Raw genomic sequence first — 20,135 nt, 5'->3', positions numbered from 1 at the left:
CATAGTGTATTTTTATATTTTGGTGTGTATTTATATTAAACATTATTCAGCTTACATCGACATTCGTAGTGAGGGCAGCATCCGTCATCATCAGAGATCTTAGCAGCACTGCGTCCATTGGTGCAGATGGGCTGCTGCACAGTAGGACAGACTGTTGGCATCGTTATAATCTTCCCATTGATGCACGTAGCTGTGGTGCAGTTGCCGGCATCCCAGGACTCTCCATTCTGAACAAGTATTGACAAACAAAAGATGATTTAGGAGATCATGGGTTTGTTTAAAATACACTGTCTTTCAAGTAAATTGTCATAATCTCATTTAGGTTTATAATTATTCTTATCCCAGACATGTGCTCTTTTATTTAGTAATTTATTGCATTTTGCACATATCTAAAATATGTTTATTTATTTTTGAAAGTTTTTACATTTTAAATCTGTGAAGTAACAGTAAAGCTGAAGTCACCAGATTATTATTAATATGTGAAAGAACCCCCACAGGTACAGAACATGCTAACAAAGAGCCCCAAGTTGTTTTCAAACCAGAAACATTCACCCTGTGAAGCAGCTGTGCTAACCACTGCTGCATTCAGCCACTGAGTTTCATTTCTGCATTATATGGTTTTTTCAGCTTAGAGCAGTGGTTCCCAAACTTTTTTTGCTGGGCCCCCCTTTGTTTTAGAAGAAAAATGTCCCCCCCCCCCCAACACGCAAACACATCCTTCCACCACACAGACTCATATTTTGCTTTCAAACTCCATTGCGGTTTATTTCACATCTCGACTCTGGTCTGATTTCACATACTAACTCTTTTACGCTACGTCCACACCTACACGGTCATTTTTGAAAACGCAGCTGTTTCTATGCGTTTGGGCTTTTCGTCCACACGTAAATGGCGTTTCAAATCACCAAAAACGGAGATTTTTTAACTTTTAACTCCATTTTTGTTCGTCAGGCAACGTCAAAGGTATGTGCCTTTTTTCACGTCACGCTGTGGCCACGTTATTGTTTACATGAGATGAATTGCAGAATGATAGAGACAAAATACTGTTAATCTGACTGTCTGCAGGTTTTACATGCAGTTACTGTCCCTCCATTTACAAAGGCAGAGGCGTCACCGTGTGATTATTTTACATGTAGTTGTTTTTTTCCTGTGTAATAATCTTCAACATTGCTATCAATACATTCTCCAAATGTTTCATCTCCAAATATGAAACATCACCAAATATGATGTTTCATATTTGGAGCATCATATTTGATGCTCCAAATATGCATCAAATATGATGCATGTTGCGTTTGTTTGTATGGAAGCCCCGTTAAAAACCTGTCAATTATGCTAGCAGCATCCAAACGTTCTTTTTCTTTTCATACCGCCCCCCCACCCACCCCCCTGCAATGGCTCTGTGCCCCCCTAGGGGGTGGGCCCCACACTTTGGGAACCTCTGGCTTAGAGCATAGCTGTACACAGTGGTGCACTAAGGTAGGCCTATTATCAACAAATCAACACCATGGACTTGGAATTACCAAATGCTCTATTGTGGATCTACACTCTACAGCCTCTCAACTGGTATTCACCGAGGCACCACAGTGGTAAATGAAAAAAATAGATATAGCTATTATTGCAGTCAGGTTCAGGGTGTCACACCAGCACCAACGTGGTATTTAACAAAAAGCCCATACATTGCCCTCACTCAATAAATAATAAAAACATATGTAATCATGTCACACCTGTCTCGGTGGATACACCTCATTGCAGACATTTTGAGTAGATGAAGTTATTGATGTACTTGAAGTAAAGGAGGCAGGACTAGTTGTTGTCAGAGGTACTGAGCTGGAAATTGTGGCCTTTGTAGTAGTGCTGAATACTGTAGTTGTAGAGTGTGCAGTAGTGGGCACACTTGGTGTCACAGGACATGGACTGGACTGCGTCTCAATTTCACAAGATGCATTGCAAAATGCAGCATAACACCACCCTAACCCATCAGTGACATTGTACACAAGGTCCCCTGTGGAAAAACAAACAAAAACAAAACACAGATAATTAAACAAGCGCTGTACTGGTATCTAACTGGACAGGCTGGATGCGTATGTGTGTGTCAAATTAACAGTTTTTGTTATGTCCATTTCTAACTAAAGACTGATATGTTTTTTCTTCATGAAAAGCTCTGGGATTTAGAACAATATGCATTCAAATAAGAACTTCAGATGAGAATATAAAACTCTAAATTTGAGGTAAGATAATGGATGAAAACAACATTGAGGGACTTAACGACCTATATACAGTGACATACTGTGCAGAAAGTGAAACCCATGTTGGTTTTTGTGGAGACCATTCAGACAGCCAGACAGTAGTAACATGCAGCTGAAGTTACAATGTCACCTGCTCTGGCCCCAGAAATAGAATTATCTATAGTATACTGTATACTGTTTTCCTGAATGCTTGGGAGAATCTGCTATAGGAAAGCTAACTGGGTCTAAACTTGAAATTAAAACAAAAACAGAGGTGTCCTAACAACATGTGTTCAGAATTAAAGAAAAATAAAATGATAACAAAAATGAAAAAGAAACCTACCAGCATGATGCGAAGCTCCATTGACAATGCATACACATCGTGTCGAGGTTGTATTAAGGGGTGATGAAGAAGCAGCTGTGGTTGTGGTTACACTGGGGCTTACACTAGTTGCGTAAACAGTCGTGCTGCCTGGAAGAGTCTCTGTTGTAGGAGTAAAAGAAGTTGTACCTCTAGATGTTGAGGGTAAAATAGTTGTGTTTAAAACAGAAGGATTTGAAATTGCAGTTGAAGAAAACGATGATCCTGTTACGACAACTGGGGTTGATGCAGCTGTGGCAGAGGATGTGATTGGTCCCGATGTAACTATTTTTGGTGGTTTTGTTGTCATAATTGTTGCTGTTGTGGATTCAAATGCTGTTGTCTCTTCAGGTGTTGCGGCTGTTCCTTTAGTGGTAGTGAACGGCCCAGATGTAATTTCAGTACTCACAGATGGTTTTGATGTAACCGTGGTGGATCCTTGACCTGTTGTTTCAACATGTGGAACTGTGGTCGTGGTTTCAACAACAGCTGTGGTAGAGGATGTTGTTGGTCCCGATGTAACTATTTTTGGTGGTTTTGTTGTCATAAGTGTGGCTGTTGTGGATTCAAATGCTGTTGTCTCTTCAGGTGTTGCAGCTGTTCCTTTAGTGGTAGTGAAAGGCCCAGATGTAATTTCAGTACTCACAGATGGTTTTGATGTAACCATGGTGGATCCTTGACCTGTTGTTTCAACATGTGGAACTGTGGTCGTGGTTTCAACAACAGCTGTGGTAGAGGATGTTGTTGGTCCCGATGTAACTATTTTTGGTGGTTTTGTTGTCATAATTGTTGCTGTTGTGGATTCAAATGCTGTTGTCTCTTCAGGTGTTGCGGCTGTTCCTTTAGTGGTAGTGAACGGCCCAGATGTAATTTCAGTACTCACAGATGGTTTTGATGTAACCGTGGTGGATCCTTGACCTGTTGTTTCAACATGTGGAACTGTGGTCGTGGTTTCAACAACAGCTGTGGTAGAGGATGTTGTTGGTCCCGATGTAACTATTTTTGGTGGTTTTGTTGTCATAAGTGTGACTGTTGTGGATTCAAATGCTGTTGTCTCTTCAGGTGTTGCAGCTGTTCCTTTAGTGGTAGTGAACGGCCCAGATGTAATTTCAGTACTCACAGATGGTTTTGATGTAACCGTGGTGGATCCTTGACCTGTTGTTTCAACATGTGGAACTGTGGTCGTGGTTTCAACAACAGCTGTGGTAGAGGATGTTGTTGGTCCCGATGTAACTATTTTTGGTGGTTTTGTTGTCACAATTGTTGCTGTTGTGGATTCAAATGCTGTTGTCTCTTCAGGTGTTGCAGCTGTTCCTTTAGTGGTAGTGAAAGGCCCAGATGTAATTTCAGTACTCACAGATGGTTTTGATGTAACCGTGGTGGATCCTTGACCTGTTGTTTCAACATGTGGAACTGTGGTCGTGGTTTCAACAACAGCTGTGGTAGAGGATGTTGTTGGTCCCGATGTAACTATTTTTGGTGGTTTTGTTGTCATAATTGTTGCTGTTGTGGATTCAAATGCTGTTGTCTCTTCAGGTGTTGCAGCTGTTCCTTTAGTGGTAGTGAAAGGCCCAGATGTAATTTCAGTACTCACAGATGGTTTTGATGTAACCATGGTGGATCCTTGACCTGTTGTTTCAACATGTGGAACTGTGGTCGTGGTTTCAACAACAGCTGTGGTAGAGGATGTTGTTGGTCCCGATGTAACTATTTTTGGTGGTTTTGTTGTCATAATTGTTGCTGTTGTGGATTCAAATGCTGTTGTCTCTTTGGGTGTTGAAGTTGTTCCTTTAGTGGTAGTGAAAGGCCCAGATGTAATTTCAGTACTCACAGATGGTTTTGATGTAACCGTGGTGGATCCTTGACCTGTTGTTTCAACATGTGGAACTGTGGTCGTGGTTTCAACAACAGCTGTGGTAGAGGATGTTGTTGGTCCCGATGTAACTATTTTTGGTGGTTTTGTTGTCATAATTGTTGCTGTTGTGGATTCAAATGCTGTTGTCTCTTCAGGTGTTGCAGCTGTTCCTTTAGTGGTAGTGAACGGCCCAGATGTAATTTCAGTACTCACAGATGGTTTTGATGTAACCGAGGTGGATCCTTGACCTGTTGTTTCAACATGTGGAACTGTGGTCGTGGTTTCAACAACAGCTGTGGTAGAGGATGTTGTTGGTCCCGATGTAACTATTTTTGGTGGTTTTGTTGTCATAATTGTTGCTGTTGTGGATTCAAATGCTGTTGTCTCTTCGGGTGTTGCAGCTGTTCCTTTAGTGGTAGTGAAAGGCCCAGATGTAATTTCAGTACTCACAGATGGTTTTGATGTAACCGTGGTGGATCCTTGACCTGTTGTTTCAACATGTGGAACTGTGGTCGTGGTTTCAACAACAGCTGTGGTAGAGGATGTTGTTGGTCCCGATGTAACTATTTTTGGTGGTTTTGTTGTCATAATTGTTGCTGTTGTGGATTCAAATGCTGTTGTCTCTTCAGGTGTTGCAGCTGTTCCTTTAGTGGTAGTGAAAGGCCCAGATGTAATTTCAGTACTCACAGATGGTTTTGATGTAACCATGGTGGATCCTTGACCTGTTGTTTCAACATGTGGAACTGTGGTCGTGGTTTCAACAACAGCTGTGGTAGAGGATGTTGTTGGTCCCGATGTAACTATTTTTGGTGGTTTTGTTGTCATAATTGTTGCTGTTGTGGATTCAAATGCTGTTGTCTCTTCAGGTGTTGCGGCTGTTCCTTTAGTGGTAGTGAACGGCCCAGATGTAATTTCAGTACTCACAGATGGTTTTGATGTAACCGTGGTGGATCCTTGACCTGTTGTTTCAACATGTGGAACTGTGGTCGTGGTTTCAACAACAGCTGTGGTAGAGGATGTTGTTGGTCCCGATGTAACTATTTTTGGTGGTTTTGTTGTCATAAGTGTGGCTGTTGTGGATTCAAATGCTGTTGTCTCTTCGGGTGTTGCAGCTGTTCCTTTAGTGGTAGTGAACGGCCCAGATGTAATTTCAGTACTCACAGATGGTTTTGATGTAACCGTGGTGGATCCTTGACCTGTTGTTTCAACATGTGGAACTGTGGTCGTGGTTTCAACAACAGCTGTGGTAGAGGATGTTGTTGGTCCCGATGTAACTATTTTTGGTGGTTTTGTTGTCATAATTGTTGCTGTTGTGGATTCAAATGCTGTTGTCTCTTCAGGTGTTGCAGCTGTTCCTTTAGTGGTAGTGAACGGCCCAGATGTAATTTCAGTACTCACAGATGGTTTTGATGTAACCGTGGTGGATCCTTGACCTGTTGTTTCAACATGTGGAACTGTGGTCGTGGTTTCAACAACAGCTGTGGTAGAGGATGTTGTTGGTCCCGATGTAACTATTTTTGGTGGTTTTGTTGTCATAATTGTTGCTGTTGTGGATTCAAATGCTGTTGTCTCTTCAGGTGTTGCAGCTGTTCCTTTAGTGGTAGTGAAAGGCCCAGATGTAATTTCAGTACTCACAGATGGTTTTGATGTAACCATGGTGGATCCTTGACCTGTTGTTTCAACATGTGGAACTGTGGTCGTGGTTTCAACAACAGCTGTGGTAGAGGATGTTGTTGGTCCCGATGTAACTATTTTTGGTGGTTTTGTTGTCATAATTGTTGCTGTTGTGGATTCAAATGCTGTTGTCTCTTCAGGTGTTGCGGCTGTTCCTTTAGTGGTAGTGAACGGCCCAGATGTAATTTCAGTACTCACAGATGGTTTTGATGTAACCGTGGTGGATCCTTGACCTGTTGTTTCAACATGTGGAACTGTGGTCGTGGTTTCAACAACAGCTGTGGTAGAGGATGTTGTTGGTCCCGATGTAACTATTTTTGGTGGTTTTGTTGTCATAAGTGTGGCTGTTGTGGATTCAAATGCTGTTGTCTCTTCAGGTGTTGCAGCTGTTCCTTTAGTGGTAGTGAACGGCCCAGATGTAATTTCAGTACTCACAGATGGTTTTGATGTAACCGTGGTGGATCCTTGACCTGTTGTTTCAACATGTGGAACTGTGGTCGTGGTTTCAACAACAGCTGTGGTAGAGGATGTTGTTGGTCCCGATGTAACTATTTTTGGTGGTTTTGTTGTCATAATTGTTGCTGTTGTGGATTCAAATGCTGTTGTCTCTTCAGGTGTTGCAGCTGTTCCTTTAGTGGTAGTGAAAGGCCCAGATGTAATTTCAGTACTCACAGATGGTTTTGATGTAACCGTGGTGGATCCTTGACCTGTTGTTTCAACATGTGGAACTGTGGTCGTGGTTTCAACAACAGCTGTGGTAGAGGATGTTGTTGGTCCCGATGTAACTATTTTTGGTGGTTTTGTTGTCATAATTGTTGCTGTTGTGGATTCAAATGCTGTTGTCTCTTCAGGTGTTGCAGCTGTTCCTTTAGTGGTAGTGAAAGGCCCAGATGTAATTTCAGTACTCACAGATGGTTTTGATGTAACCATGGTGGATCCTTGACCTGTTGTTTCAACATGTGGAACTGTGGTCGTGGTTTCAACAACAGCTGTGGTAGAGGATGTTGTTGGTCCCGATGTAACTATTTTTGGTGGTTTTGTTGTCATAATTGTTGCTGTTGTGGATTCAAATGCTGTTGTCTCTTTGGGTGTTGAAGTTGTTCCTTTAGTGGTAGTGAAAGGACCAGATGTAATTTCAGTACTCACAGATGGTTTTGATGTAACCGTGGTGGATCCTTGACCTGTTGTTTCAACATGTGGAACTGTGGTCGTGGTTTCAACAACAGCTGTGGTAGAGGATGTTGTTGGTCCCGATGTAACTATTTTTGGTGGTTTTGTTGTCATAATTGTTGCTGTTGTGGATTCAAATGCTGTTGTCTCTTCAGGTGTTGCAGCTGTTCCTTTAGTGGTAGTGAACGGCCCAGATGTAATTTCAGTACTCACAGATGGTTTTGATGTAACCGTGGTGGATCCTTGACCTGTTGTTTCAACATGTGGAACTGTGGTCGTGGTTTCAACAACAGCTGTGGTAGAGGATGTTGTTGGTCCCGATGTAACTATTTTTGGTGGTTTTGTTGTCATAATTGTTGCTGTTGTGGATTCAAATGCTGTTGTCTCTTCAGGTGTTGCAGCTGTTCCTTTAGTGGTAGTGAAAGGCTCAGATGTAATTTCAGTACTCACAGATGGTTTATATGTAACCGTGGTGGATCCTTGACCTGTTGTTTCAACATGTGGAACTGTGGTCGTGGTTTCAACAACAGCTGTGGTAGAGGATGTTGTTGGTCCCGATGTAACTATTTTTGGTGGTTTTGTTGTCATAATTGTTGCTGTTGTGGATTCAAATGCTGTTGTCTCTTCAGGTGTTGCAGCTGTTCCTTTAGTGGTAGTGAACGGCCCAGATGTAATTTCAGTACTCACAGATGGTTTTGATGTAACCGTGGTGGATCCTTGACCTGTTGTTTCAACATGTGGAACTGTGGTCGTGGTTTCAACAACAGCTGTGGTAGAGGATGTTGTTGGTCCCGATGTAACTATTTTTGGTGGTTTTGTTGTCATAAGTGTGGCTGTTGTGGATTCAAATGCTGTTGTCTGTTCAGGTGTTGCAGCTGTTCCTTTAGTGGTAGTGAAAGGCCCAGATGTAATTTCAGTACTCACAGATGGTTTATATGTAACCGTGGTGGATCCTTGACCTGTTGTTTCAACATGTGGAACTGTGGTCGTGGTTTCAACAACAGCTGTGGTAGAGGATGTTGTTGGTCCCGATGTAACTATTTTTGGTGGTTTTGTTGTCATAATTGTTGCTGTTGTGGATTCAAATGCTGTTGTCTCTTCAGGTGTTGCAGCTGTTCCTTTAGTGGTAGTGAAAGGCCCAGATGTAATTTCAGTACTCACAGATGGTTTTGATGTAACCGTGGTGGATCCTTGACCTGTTGTTTCAACATGTGGAACTGTGGTCGTGGTTTCAACAACAGCTGTGGTAGAGGATGTTGTTGGTCCCGATGTAACTATTTTTGGTGGTTTTGTTGTCATAATTGTTGCTGTTGTGGATTCAAATGCTGTTGTCTCTTCAGGTGTTGCAGCTGTTCCTTTAGTGGTAGTGAAAGGCCCAGATGTAATTTCAGTACTCACAGATGGTTTTGATGTAACCGTGGTGGATCCTTGACCTGTTGTTTCAACATGTGGAACTGTGGTCGTGGTTTCAACAACAGCTGTGGTAGAGGATGTTGTTGGTCCCGATGTAACTATTTTTGGTGGTTTTGTTGTCATAATTGTTGCTGTTGTGGATTCAAATGCTGTTGTCTCTTCAGGTGTTGCAGCTGTTCCTTTAGTGGTAGTGAAAGGCCCAGATGTAATTTCAGTACTCACAGATGGTTTTGATGTAACCGTGGTGGATCCTTGACTTGTTGTTTCAACATGTGGAACTGTGGTCGTGGTTTCAACAACAGCTGTGGTAGAGGATGTTGTTGGTCCCGATGTAACTATTTTTGGTGGTTTTGTTGTCATAATTGTTGCTGTTGTGGATTCAAATGCTGTTGTCTCTTCAGGTGTTGCAGCTGTTCCTTTAGTGGTAGTGAACGGCCCAGATGTAATTTCAGTACTCACAGATGGTTTTGATGTAACCGTGGTGGATCCTTGACCTGTTGTTTCAACATGTGGAACTGTGGTCGTGGTTTCAACAACAGCTGTGGTAGAGGATGTTGTTGGTCCCGATGTAACTATTTTTGGTGGTTTTGTTGTCATAATTGTTGCTGTTGTGGATTCAAATGCTGTTGTCTCTTCAGGTGTTGCAGCTGTTCCTTTAGTGGTAGTGAAAGGCCCAGATGTAATTTCAGTACTCACAGATGGTTTTGATGTAACCGTGGTGGATCCTTGACCTGTTGTTTCAACATGTGGAACTGTGGTCGTGGTTTCAACAACAGCTGTGGTAGAGGATGTTGTTGGTCCCGATGTAACTATTTTTGGTGGTTTTGTTGTCATAAGTGTTGCTGTTGTGGATTCAAATGCTGTTGTCTGTTCAGGTGTTGCAGCTGTTCCTTTAGTGGTAGTGAAAGGCCCAGATGTAATTTCAGTACTCACAGATGGTTTATATGTAACCGTGGTGGATCCTTGACCTGTTGTTTCAACATGTGGAACTGTGGTCGTGGTTTCAACAACAGCTGTGGTAGAGGATGTTGTTGGTCCCGATGTAACTATTTTTGGTGGTTTTGTTGTCATAATTGTTGCTGTTGTGGATTCAAATGCTGTTGTCTCTTCAGGTGTTGCAGCTGTTCCTTTAGTGGTAGTGAAAGGCCCAGATGTAATTTCAGTACTCACAGATGGTTTTGATGTAACCGTGGTGGATCCTTGACCTGTTGTTTCAACATGTGGAACTGTGGTCGTGGTTTCAACAACAGCTGTGGTAGAGGATGTTGTTGGTCCCGATGTAACTATTTTTGGTGGTTTTGTTGTCATAATTGTTGCTGTTGTGGATTCAAATGCTGTTGTCTCTTCAGGTGTTGCAGCTGTTCCTTTAGTGGTAGTGAACGGCCCAGATGTAATTTCAGTACTCACAGATGGTTTTGATGTAACCGTGGTGGATCCTTGACCTGTTGTTTCAACATGTGGAACTGTGGTCGTGGTTTCAACAACAGCTGTGGTAGAGGATGTTGTTGGTCCCGATGTAACTATTTTTGGTGGTTTTGTTGTCATAATTGTTGCTGTTGTGGATTCAAATGCTGTTGTCTCTTTGGGTGTTGCAGCTGTTCCTTTAGTGGTAGTGAAAGGCCCAGATGTAATTTCAGTACTCACAGATGGTTTTGATGTAACCGTGGTGGATCCTTGACCTGTTGTTTCAACATGTGGAACTGTGGTCGTGGTTTCAACAACAGCTGTGGTAGAGGATGTTGTTGGTCCCGATGTAACTATTTTTGGTGGTTTTGTTGTCATAATTGTTGCTGTTGTGGATTCAAATGCTGTTGTCTCTTCAGGTGTTGCAGCTGTTCCTTTAGTGGTAGTGAAAGGCCCAGATGTAATTTCAGTACTCACAGATGGTTTTGATGTAACCGTGGTGGATCCTTGACCTGTTGTTTCAACATGTGGAACTGTGGTCGTGGTTTCAACAACAGCTGTGGTAGAGGATGTTGTTGGTCCCGATGTAACTATTTTTGGTGGTTTTGTTGTCATAAGTGTGGCTGTTGTGGATTCAAATGCTGTTGTCTGTTCAGGTGTTGCAGCTGTTCCTTTAGTGGTAGTGAAAGGCCCAGATGTAATTTCAGTACTCACAGATGGTTTATATGTAACCGTGGTGGATCCTTGACCTGTTGTTTCAACATGTGGAACTGTGGTCGTGGTTTCAACAACAGCTGTGGTAGAGGATGTTGTTGGTCCCGATGTAACTATTTTTGGTGGTTTTGTTGTCATAATTGTTGCTGTTGTGGATTCAAATGCTGTTGTCTCTTCAGGTGTTGCAGCTGTTCCTTTAGTGGTAGTGAAAGGCCCAGATGTAATTTCAGTACTCACAGATGGTTTTGATGTAACCGTGGTGGATCCTTGACCTGTTGTTTCAACATGTGGAACTGTGGTCGTGGTTTCAACAACAGCTGTGGTAGAGGATGTTGTTGGTCCCGATGTAACTATTTTTGGTGGTTTTGTTGTCATAATTGTTGCTGTTGTGGATTCAAATGCTGTTGTCTCTTCAGGTGTTGCAGCTGTTCCTTTAGTGGTAGTGAAAGGCCCAGATGTAATTTCAGTACTCACAGATGGTTTTGATGTAACCGTGGTGGATCCTTGACCTGTTGTTTCAACATGTGGAACTGTGGTCGTGGTTTCAACAACAGCTGTGGTAGAGGATGTTGTTGGTCCCGATGTAACTATTTTTGGTGGTTTTGTTGTCATAATTGTTGCTGTTGTGGATTCAAATGCTGTTGTCTCTTCAGGTGTTGCAGCTGTTCCTTTAGTGGTAGTGAAAGGCCCAGATGTAATTTCAGTACTCACAGATGGTTTTGATGTAACCGTGGTGGATCCTTGACTTGTTGTTTCAACATGTGGAACTGTGGTCGTGGTTTCAACAACAGCTGTGGTAGAGGATGTTGTTGGTCCCGATGTAACTATTTTTGGTGGTTTTGTTGTCATAATTGTTGCTGTTGTGGATTCAAATGCTGTTGTCTCTTTAGGTGTTGCAGCTGTTCCTTTAGTGGTAGTGAAAGGCCCAGATGTAATTTCAGTACTCACAGATGGTTTTGATGTAACCGTGGTGGATCCTTGACCTGTTGTTTCAACATGTGGAACTGTGGTCGTGGTTTCAACAACAGCTGTGGTAGAGAATGTTGTTGGTCCCGATGTAACTATTTTTGGTGGTTTTGTTGTCATAATTGTTCCTGTTGTGGACTCAAATGCTGTTGTCTCTTCAGGTGTTGCAGCTGTTCCTTTAGTGGTAGTGAAAGGCCCAGATGTAATTTCAGTACTCACAGATGGTTTTAATGTAACCGTGGTGGATCCTTGACCTGTTGTTTCAACATGTGGAACTGTGGTCGTGGTTTCAACAACAGCTGTGGTAGAGGATGTTGTTGGTCCCGATGTAACTATTTTTGGTGGTTTTGTTGTCATAATTGTTGCTTTTGTGGATTCAAATGCTGTTGTCTCTTCAGGTGTTGCAGCTGTTCCTTTAGTGGTAGTGAAAGGCCCAGATGTAATTTCAGTACTCACAGATGGTTTTGATGTAACCGTGGTGGATCCTTGACCTGTTGTTTCAACATGTGGAACTGTGGTCGTGGTTTCAACAACAGCTGTGGTAGAGGATGTTGTTGGTCCCGATGTAACTATTTTTGGTGGTTTTGTTGTCATAATTGTTGCTGTTGTGGATTCAAATGCTGTTGTCTCTTCAGGTGTTGCAGCTGTTCCTTTAGTGGTAGTGAAAGGCCCAGATGTAATTTCAGTACTCACAGATGGTTTTGATGTAACCATGGTGGATCCTTGACCTGTTGTTTCAACATGTGGAACTGTGGTCGTGGTTTCAACAACAGCTGTGGTAGAGGATGTTGTTGGTCCCGATGTAACTATTTTTGGTGGTTTTGTTGTCATAATTGTTGCTGTTGTGGATTCAAATGCTGTTGTCTCTTCAGGTGTTGCAGCTGTTCCTTTAGTGGTAGTGAAAGGCCCAGATGTAATTTCAGTACTCACAAATGGTTTTGATGTAACCGTGGTGGATCCTTGACCTGTTGTTTCAACATGTGGAACTGTGGTCGTGGTTTCAACAACAGCTGTGGTAGAGGATGTTGTTGGTCCCGATGTAACTATTTTTGGTGGTTTTGTTGTCATAATTGTTGCTGTTGTGGATTCAAATGCTGTTGTCTCTTCAGGTGTTGCAGCTGTTCCTTTAGTGGTAGTGAAAGGCCCAGATGTAATTTCAGTACTCACAGATGGTTTTGATGTAACCGTGGTGGATCCTTGACCTGTTGTTTCAACATGTGGAACTGTGGTCGTGGTTTCAACAACAGCTGTGGTAGAGGATGTTGTTGGTCCCGATGTAACTATTTTTGGTGGTTTTGTTGTCATAATTGTTGCTGTTGTGGATTCAAATGCTGTTGTCTCTTCAGGTGTTGCAGCTGTTCTTTTAGTGGTAGTGAACGGCCCAGATGTAATTTCGGTACTCACAGATGGTTTTGATGTAACCGTGGTGGATCCTTGACCTGTTGTTTCAACATGTGGAACTGTGGTCGTGGTTTCAACAACAGCTGTGGTAGAGGATGTTGTTGGTCCCGATGTAACAATTTTTGGTGGTTTTGTTGTCATAATTGTTGCTGTTGTGGATTCAAATGCTGTTGTCTCTTCAGGTGTTGCAGCTGTTCCTTTAGTGGTAGTGAAAGGCCCAGATGTAATTTCAGTACTCACAGATGGTTTTGATGTAACCGTGGTGGATCCTTGACCTGTTGTTTCAACATGTGGAACTGTGGTCGTGGTTTCAACAACAGCTGTGGTAGAGGATGTTGTTGGTCCCCATGTAACTATTTTTGGTGGTTTTGTTGTCATAATTGTTGCTGTTGTGGATTCAAATGCTGTTGTCTCTTCAGGTGTTGCAGCTGTTCCTTTAGTGGTAGTGAACGGCCCAGATGTAATTTCAGTACTCACAGATGGTTTTGATGTAACCGTGGTGGATCCTTGACCTGTTGTTTCAACATGTGGAACTGTGGTCGTGGTTTCAACAACAGCTGTGGTAGAGGATGTTGTTGGTCCCGATGTAACTATTTTTGGTGGTTTTGTTGTCATAATTGTTGCTGTTGTGGATTCAAATGCTGTTGTCTCTTCAGGTGTTGCAGCTGTTCCTTTAGTGGTAGTGAACGGCCCAGATGTAATTTCGGTACTCACAGATGGTTTTGATGTAACCGTGGTGGATCCTTGACCTGTTGTTTCAACATGTGGAACTGTGGTCGTGGTTTCAACAACAGCTGTGGTAGAGGATGTTGTTGGTCCCGATGTAACTATTTTTGGTGGTTTTGTTGTCATAATTGTTGCTGTTGTGGATTCAAATGCTGTTGTCTCTTCAGGTGTTGCAGCTGTTCCTTTAGTGGTAGTGAAAGGCCCAGATGTAATTTCAGTACTCACAGATGGTTTTGATGTAACCATGGTGGATCCTTGACCTGTTGTTTCAACATGTGGAACTGTGGTCGTGGTTTCAACAACAGCTGTGGTAGAGGATGTTGTTGGTCCCGATGTAACTATTTTTGGTGGTTTTGTTGTCATAATTGTTGCTGTTGTGGATTCAAATGCTGTTGTCTCTTCAGGTGTTGCAGCTGTTCCTTTAGTGGTAGTGAACGGCCCAGATGTAATTTCAGTACTCACAGATGGTTTTGATGTAACCGTGGTGGATCCTTGACCTGTTGTTTCAACATGTGGAACTGTGGTCGTGGTTTCAACAACAGCTGTAGTAGAGGATGTTGTTGGTCCCGATGTAACTATTTTTGGTGGTTTTGTTGTCATAATTGTTGCTGTTGTGGATTCAAATGCTGTTGTCTCTTCAGGTGTTGCAGCTGTTCCTTTAGTGGTAGTGAAAGGCCCAGATGTAATTTCAGTACTCACAGATGGTTTTGATGTAACCGTGGTGGATCCTTGACCTGTTGTTTCAACATGTGGAACTGTGGTCGTGGTTTCAACAACAGCTGTGGTAGAGGATGTTGTTGGTCCCGATGTAACTATTTTTGGTGGTTTTGTTGTCACAAGTGTGGCTGTTGTGGATTCAATTGCTGTTGTCTCTTCAGGTGTTGCAGCTGTTCCTTTAGTGGTAGTGAAAGGCCCAGATGTAATTTCGGTACTCACAGATGGTTTTGATGTAACCGTGGTGGATCCTTGACCTGTTGTTTCAACATGTGGAACCGTGGTCGTGGTTTCAACAACAGCTGTGGTAGAGGATGTTGTTGGTCCCGATGTAACTATTTTTGGTGGTTTTGTTGTCATAATTGTTGCTGTTGTGGATTCAAATGCTGTTGTCTCTTCAGGTGTTGCAGCTGTTCCTTTAGTGGTAGTGAAAGGCCCAGATGTAATTTCAGTACTCACAGATGGTTTTGATGTAACCGTGGTGGATCCTTGACCTGTTGTTTCAACATGTGGAACTGTGGTCGTGGTTTCAACAACAGCTGTGGTAGAGGATGTTGTTGGTCCCGATGTAACTATTTTTGGTGGTTTTGTTGTCATAATTGTTGCTGTTGTGGATTCAAATGCTGTTGTCTCTTCAGGTGTTGCAGCTGTTCCTTTAGTGGTAGTGAACGGCCCAGATGTAATTTCGGTACTCACAGATGGTTTTGATGTAACCGTGGTGGATCCTTGACCTGTTGTTTCAACATGTGGAACTGTGGTCGTGGTTTCAACAACAGCTGTAGTAGAGGATGTTGTTGGTCCCGATGTAACTATTTTTGGTGGTTTTGTTGTCATAATTGTTGCTGTTGTGGATTCAAATGCTGTTGTCTCTTCAGGTGTTTCAGCTGTTCCTTTAGTGGTAGTGAAAGGCCCAGATGTAATTTCAGTACTCACAGATGGTTTTGATGTAACCGTGGTGGATCCTTGACCTGTTGTTTCAACATGTGGAACTGTGGTCGTGGTTTCAACAACAGCTGTGGTAGAGGATGTTGTTGGTCCCGATGTAACTATTTTTGGTGGTTTTGTTGTCATAATTGTTGCTGTTGTGGATTCAAATGCTGTTGTCTCTTCAGGTGTTGCAGCTGTTCCTTTAGTGGTAGTGAACGGCCCAGATGTAATTTCAGTACTCACAGATGGTTTTGATGTAACCGTGGTGGATCCTTGACCTGTTGTTTCAACATGTGGAACTGTGGTCGTGGTTTCAACAACAGCTGTGGTAGAGGATGTTGTTGGTCCCGATGTAACTATTTTTGGTGGTTTTGTTGTCATAATTGTTGCTGTTGTGGATTCAAATGCTGTTGTCTCTTCAGGTGTTGCAGCTGTTCCTTTAGTGGTAGTGAACGGCCCAGATGTAATTTCAGTACTCACAGATGGTTTTGATGTAACCGTGGTGAATCCTTGACCTGTTGTTTCAACATGTGGAACTGTGGTCGTGGTTTCAACAACAGCTGTGGTAGAAGATGTTGTTGGTCCCGATGTAACTATTTTTGGTGGTTTTGTTGTCATAATTGTTGCTGTTGTGGATTCAAATGCTGTTGTCTCTTCAGGTGTTGCAGCTGTTCCTTTAGTGGTAGTGAAAGGCCCAGATGTAATTTCAGTACTCACAGATGGTTTTGATGTAACCGTGGTGGATCCTTGACCTGTTGTTTCAACATGTGGAACTGTGGTCGTGGTTTCAACAACAGCTGTGGTAGAGGATGTTGTTGGTCCCGATGTAACTATTTTTGGTGGTTTTGTTGTCACAACTGTGGCTGTTGTGGATTCAAATGCTGTTGTCTCTTCAGGTGTTGCAGCTGTTCCTTTAGTGGTAGTGAACGGCCCAGATGTAATTTCAGTACTCACAGATGGTTTTGATGTAACCGTGGTGGATCCTTGACCTGTTGTTTCAACATGTGGAACTGTGGTCGTGGTTTCAACAACAGCTGTGGTAGAGGATGTTGTTGGTCCCGATGTAACTATTTTTGGTGGTTTTGTTGTCATAATTGTTGCTGTTGTGGATTCAAATGCTGTTGTCTCTTCAGGTGTTGCAGCTGTTCCTTTAGTGGTAGTGAAAGGCCCAGATGTAATTTCAGTACTCACAGATGGTTTTGATGTAACCATGGTGGATCCTTGACCTGTTGTTTCAACATGTGGAACTGTGGTCGTGGTTTCAACAACAGCTGTGGTAGAGGATGTTGTTGGTCCCGATGTAACTATTTTTGGTGGTTTTGTTGTCATAATTGTTGCTGTTGTGGATTCAAATGCTGTTGTCTCTTCAGGTGTTGCAGCTGTTCCTTTAGTGGTAGTGAACGGCCCAGATGTAATTTCAGTACTCACAGATGGTTTTGATGTAACCGTGGTGGATCCTTGACCTGTTGTTTCAACATGTGGAACTGTGGTCGTGGTTTCAACAACAGCTGTGGTAGAGGATGTTGTTGGTCCCGATGTAACTATTTTTGGTGGTTTTGTTGTCATAATTGTTGCTGTTGTGGATTGAAATGCTGTTGTCTCTTCAGGTGTTGCAGCTGTTCCTTTAGTGGTAGTGAACGGCCCAGATGTAATTTCAGTACTCACAGATGGTTTTGATGTAACCGTGGTGGATCCTTGACCTGTTGTTTCAACATGTGGAACTGTGGTCGTGGTTTCAACAACAGCTGTGGTAGAGGATGTTGTTGGTCCCGATGTAACTATTTTTGGTGGTTTTGTTGTCATAATTGTTGCTGTTGTGGATTCAAATGCTGTTGTCTCTTCAGGTGTTGCAGCTGTTCCTTTAGTGGTAGTGAAAGGCCCAGATGTAATTTCAGTACTCACAGATGGTTTTGATGTAACCGTGGTGGATCCTTGACCTGTTGTTTCAACATGTGGAACTGTGGTCGTGGTTTCAACAACAGCTGTGGTAGAAGATGTTGTTGGTCCCGATGTAACTATTTTTGGTGGTTTTGTTGTCATAATTGTTGCTGTTGTGGATTCAAATGCTGTTGTCTCTTCAGGTGTTGCAGCTGTTCCTTTAGTGGTAGTGAAAGGCCCAGATGTAATTTCAGTACTCACAGATGGTTTTGATGTAACCGTGGTGGATCCTTGACCTGTTGTTTCAACATGTGGAACTGTGGTCGTGGTTTCAACAACAGCTGTGGTAGAGGATGTTGTTGGTCCCGATGTAACTGTTTTTGGTGGTTTTGTTGTCACAAGTGTGGCTGTTGTGGATTCAAATGCTGTTGTCTCTTCGGGTGTTGCAGCTGTTCCTTTAGTGGTAGTGAAAGGCCCAGATGTAATTTCAGTACTCACAGATGGTTTTGATGTAACCGTGGTGGATCCTTGACCTGTTGTTTCAACATGTGGAACTGTGGTCGTGGTTTCAACAACAGCTGTGGTAGAAGATGTTGTTGGTCCCGATGTAACTATTTTTGGTGGTTTTGTTGTCATAATTGTTGCTGTTGTGGATTCAAATGCTGTTGTCTCTTCAGGTGTTGCAGCTGTTCCTTTAGTGGTAGTGAAAGGCCCAGATGTAATTTCAGTACTCACAGATGGTTTTGATGTAACCGTGGTGGATCCTTGACCTGTTGTTTCAACATGTGGAACTGTGGTCGTGGTTTCAACAACAGCTGTGGTAGAGGATGTTGTTGGTCCCGATGTAACTATTTTTGGTGGTTTTGTTGTCATAATTGTTGCTGTTGTGGATTGAAATGCTGTTGTCTCTTCAGGTGTTGCAGCTGTTCCTTTAGTGGTAGTGAACGGCCCAGATGTAATTTCAGTACTCACAGATGGTTTTGATGTAACCGTGGTGGATCCTTGACCTGTTGTTTCAACATGTGGAACTGTGGTCGTGGTTTCAACAACAGCTGTGGTAGAGGATGTTGTTGGTCCCGATGTAACTATTTTTGGTGGTTTTGTTGTCATAATTGTTGCTGTTGTGGATTCAAATGCTGTTGTCTCTTCAGGTGTTGCAGCTGTTCCTTTAGTGGTAGTGAAAGGCCCAGATGTAATTTCAGTACTCACAGATGGTTTTGATGTAACCGTGGTGGATCCTTGACCTGTTGTTTCAACATGTGGAACTGTGGTCGTGGTTTCAACAACAGCTGTGGTAGAGGATGTTGTTGGTCCCGATGTAACTATTTTTGGTGGTTTTGTTGTCATAATTGTTGCTGTTGTGGATTCAAATGCTGTTGTCTCTTCAGGTGTTGCAGCTGTTCCTTTAGTGGTAGTGAAAGGCCCAGATGTAATTTCAGTACTCACAGATGGTTTTGATGTAACCGTGGTGGATCCTTGACCTGTTGTTTCAACATGTGGAACTGTGGTCGTGGTTTCAACAACAGCTGTGGTAGAGGATGTTGTTGGTCCCGATGTAACTATTTTTGGTGGTTTTGTTGTCATAATTGTTGCTGTTGTGGATTCAAATGCTGTTGTCTCTTCGGGTGTTGCAGCTGTTCCTTTAGTGGTAGTGAAAGGCCCAGATGTAATTTCAGTACTCACAGATGGTTTTGATGTAACCGTGGTGGATCCTTGACCTGTTGTTTCAACATGTGGAACTGTGGTCGTGGTTTCAACAACAGCTGTGGTAGAGGATGTTGTTGGTCCCGATGTAACTATTTTTGGTGGTTTTGTTGTCATAATTGTTGCTGTTGTGGATTCAAATGCTGTTGTCTCTTCAGGTGTTGCAGCTGTTCCTTTAGTGGTAGTGAAAGGCCCAGATGTAATTTCAGTACTCACAGATGGTTTTGATGTAACCATGGTGGATCCTTGACCTGTTGTTTCAACATGTGGAACTGTGGTCGTGGTTTCAAACACAGCTGTGGTAGAGGATGTTGTTGGTCCCAATGTGGTTGTGGTTTCACTGGGGTTTACACTTGTTGCGTAAACAGTCGTGCTGCCTGGAAGTGTCTCTGTTATGGGAGCAATAGAAGTTGAACCTGTAGATGTTGAAGTTAAAATAGTTGTGTTTAAAACAGAAGGATTTGTAATTACAGTTGAGGAAAATGATGATCCAGTTACAACAACTGAGGTTGATGGAGATGTGGTAGAGGATGTTGTTGGTCCCGATGTGACTATTTTTGGTGGTTTTGTTGTCATAATTGTTGCTGTTGTGGATTCAAATGCTGTTGTCTCTTCAGGTGTTGCAGCTGTTCCTTTAGTGGTAGTGAAAGGCCCAGATGTAATTTCAGTACTCACAGATGGTTTTGATGTAACCGTGGTGGATCCTTGACCTGTTGTTTCAACATGTGGAACTGTGGTCGTGGTTTCAACAACAGCTGTGGTAGGGGAGGTTGTTGGTCCCGATGTAACTATTTTTGGTGGTTTTGTTGTCATAATTGTTGCTGTTGTGGATTCAAATGCTGTTGTCTCTTCAGGTGTTGCAGCTGTTCCTTTAGTGGTAGTGAAAGGCCCAGATGTAATTTCTGTAACTTCTGGTGTGGTTAGTTTTGCCGATGTGGTTTCATATTCAAATGTAGTATTTAATGGAGATGTAGTACTAATAACTGTGACAAAATACAATGAC

The 20,135-nt window shown here is 42.7% G+C and overlaps 1 protein-coding gene across 1 annotated transcript in view; it reads right to left on the bottom strand.

The window, feature by feature from the left end:
* Positions 1 to 20,135, bottom strand: part of LOC102797586 (uncharacterized) — a 54,133-nt gene that overhangs the window by 12,389 nt on the left and 21,609 nt on the right. Inside the window, exons 30-32 of the mRNA XM_087843065.1 lie at positions 2,569 to 20,115; positions 1,725 to 2,002; positions 56 to 227 (exon numbers count right to left, since the gene is read on the bottom strand). Of these exons, the coding sequence (XP_087699191.1) occupies positions 56 to 227; positions 1,725 to 2,002; positions 2,569 to 20,115 (17,997 nt within the window). The remainder of the gene's footprint in view (positions 1 to 55; positions 228 to 1,724; positions 2,003 to 2,568; positions 20,116 to 20,135) is intronic.

This window comes from Neolamprologus brichardi, chromosome 1 (genome assembly GCF_056152115.1).
Source record: "Neolamprologus brichardi isolate AB-2024 chromosome 1, ASM5615211v1, whole genome shotgun sequence".
Classification (NCBI taxonomy): domain Eukaryota; kingdom Metazoa; phylum Chordata; class Actinopteri; order Cichliformes; family Cichlidae; genus Neolamprologus; species Neolamprologus brichardi.
The sequence above is the reverse complement of the archived record's forward strand: the minus strand, read 5'-3'. Positions and strand labels throughout refer to the sequence as shown.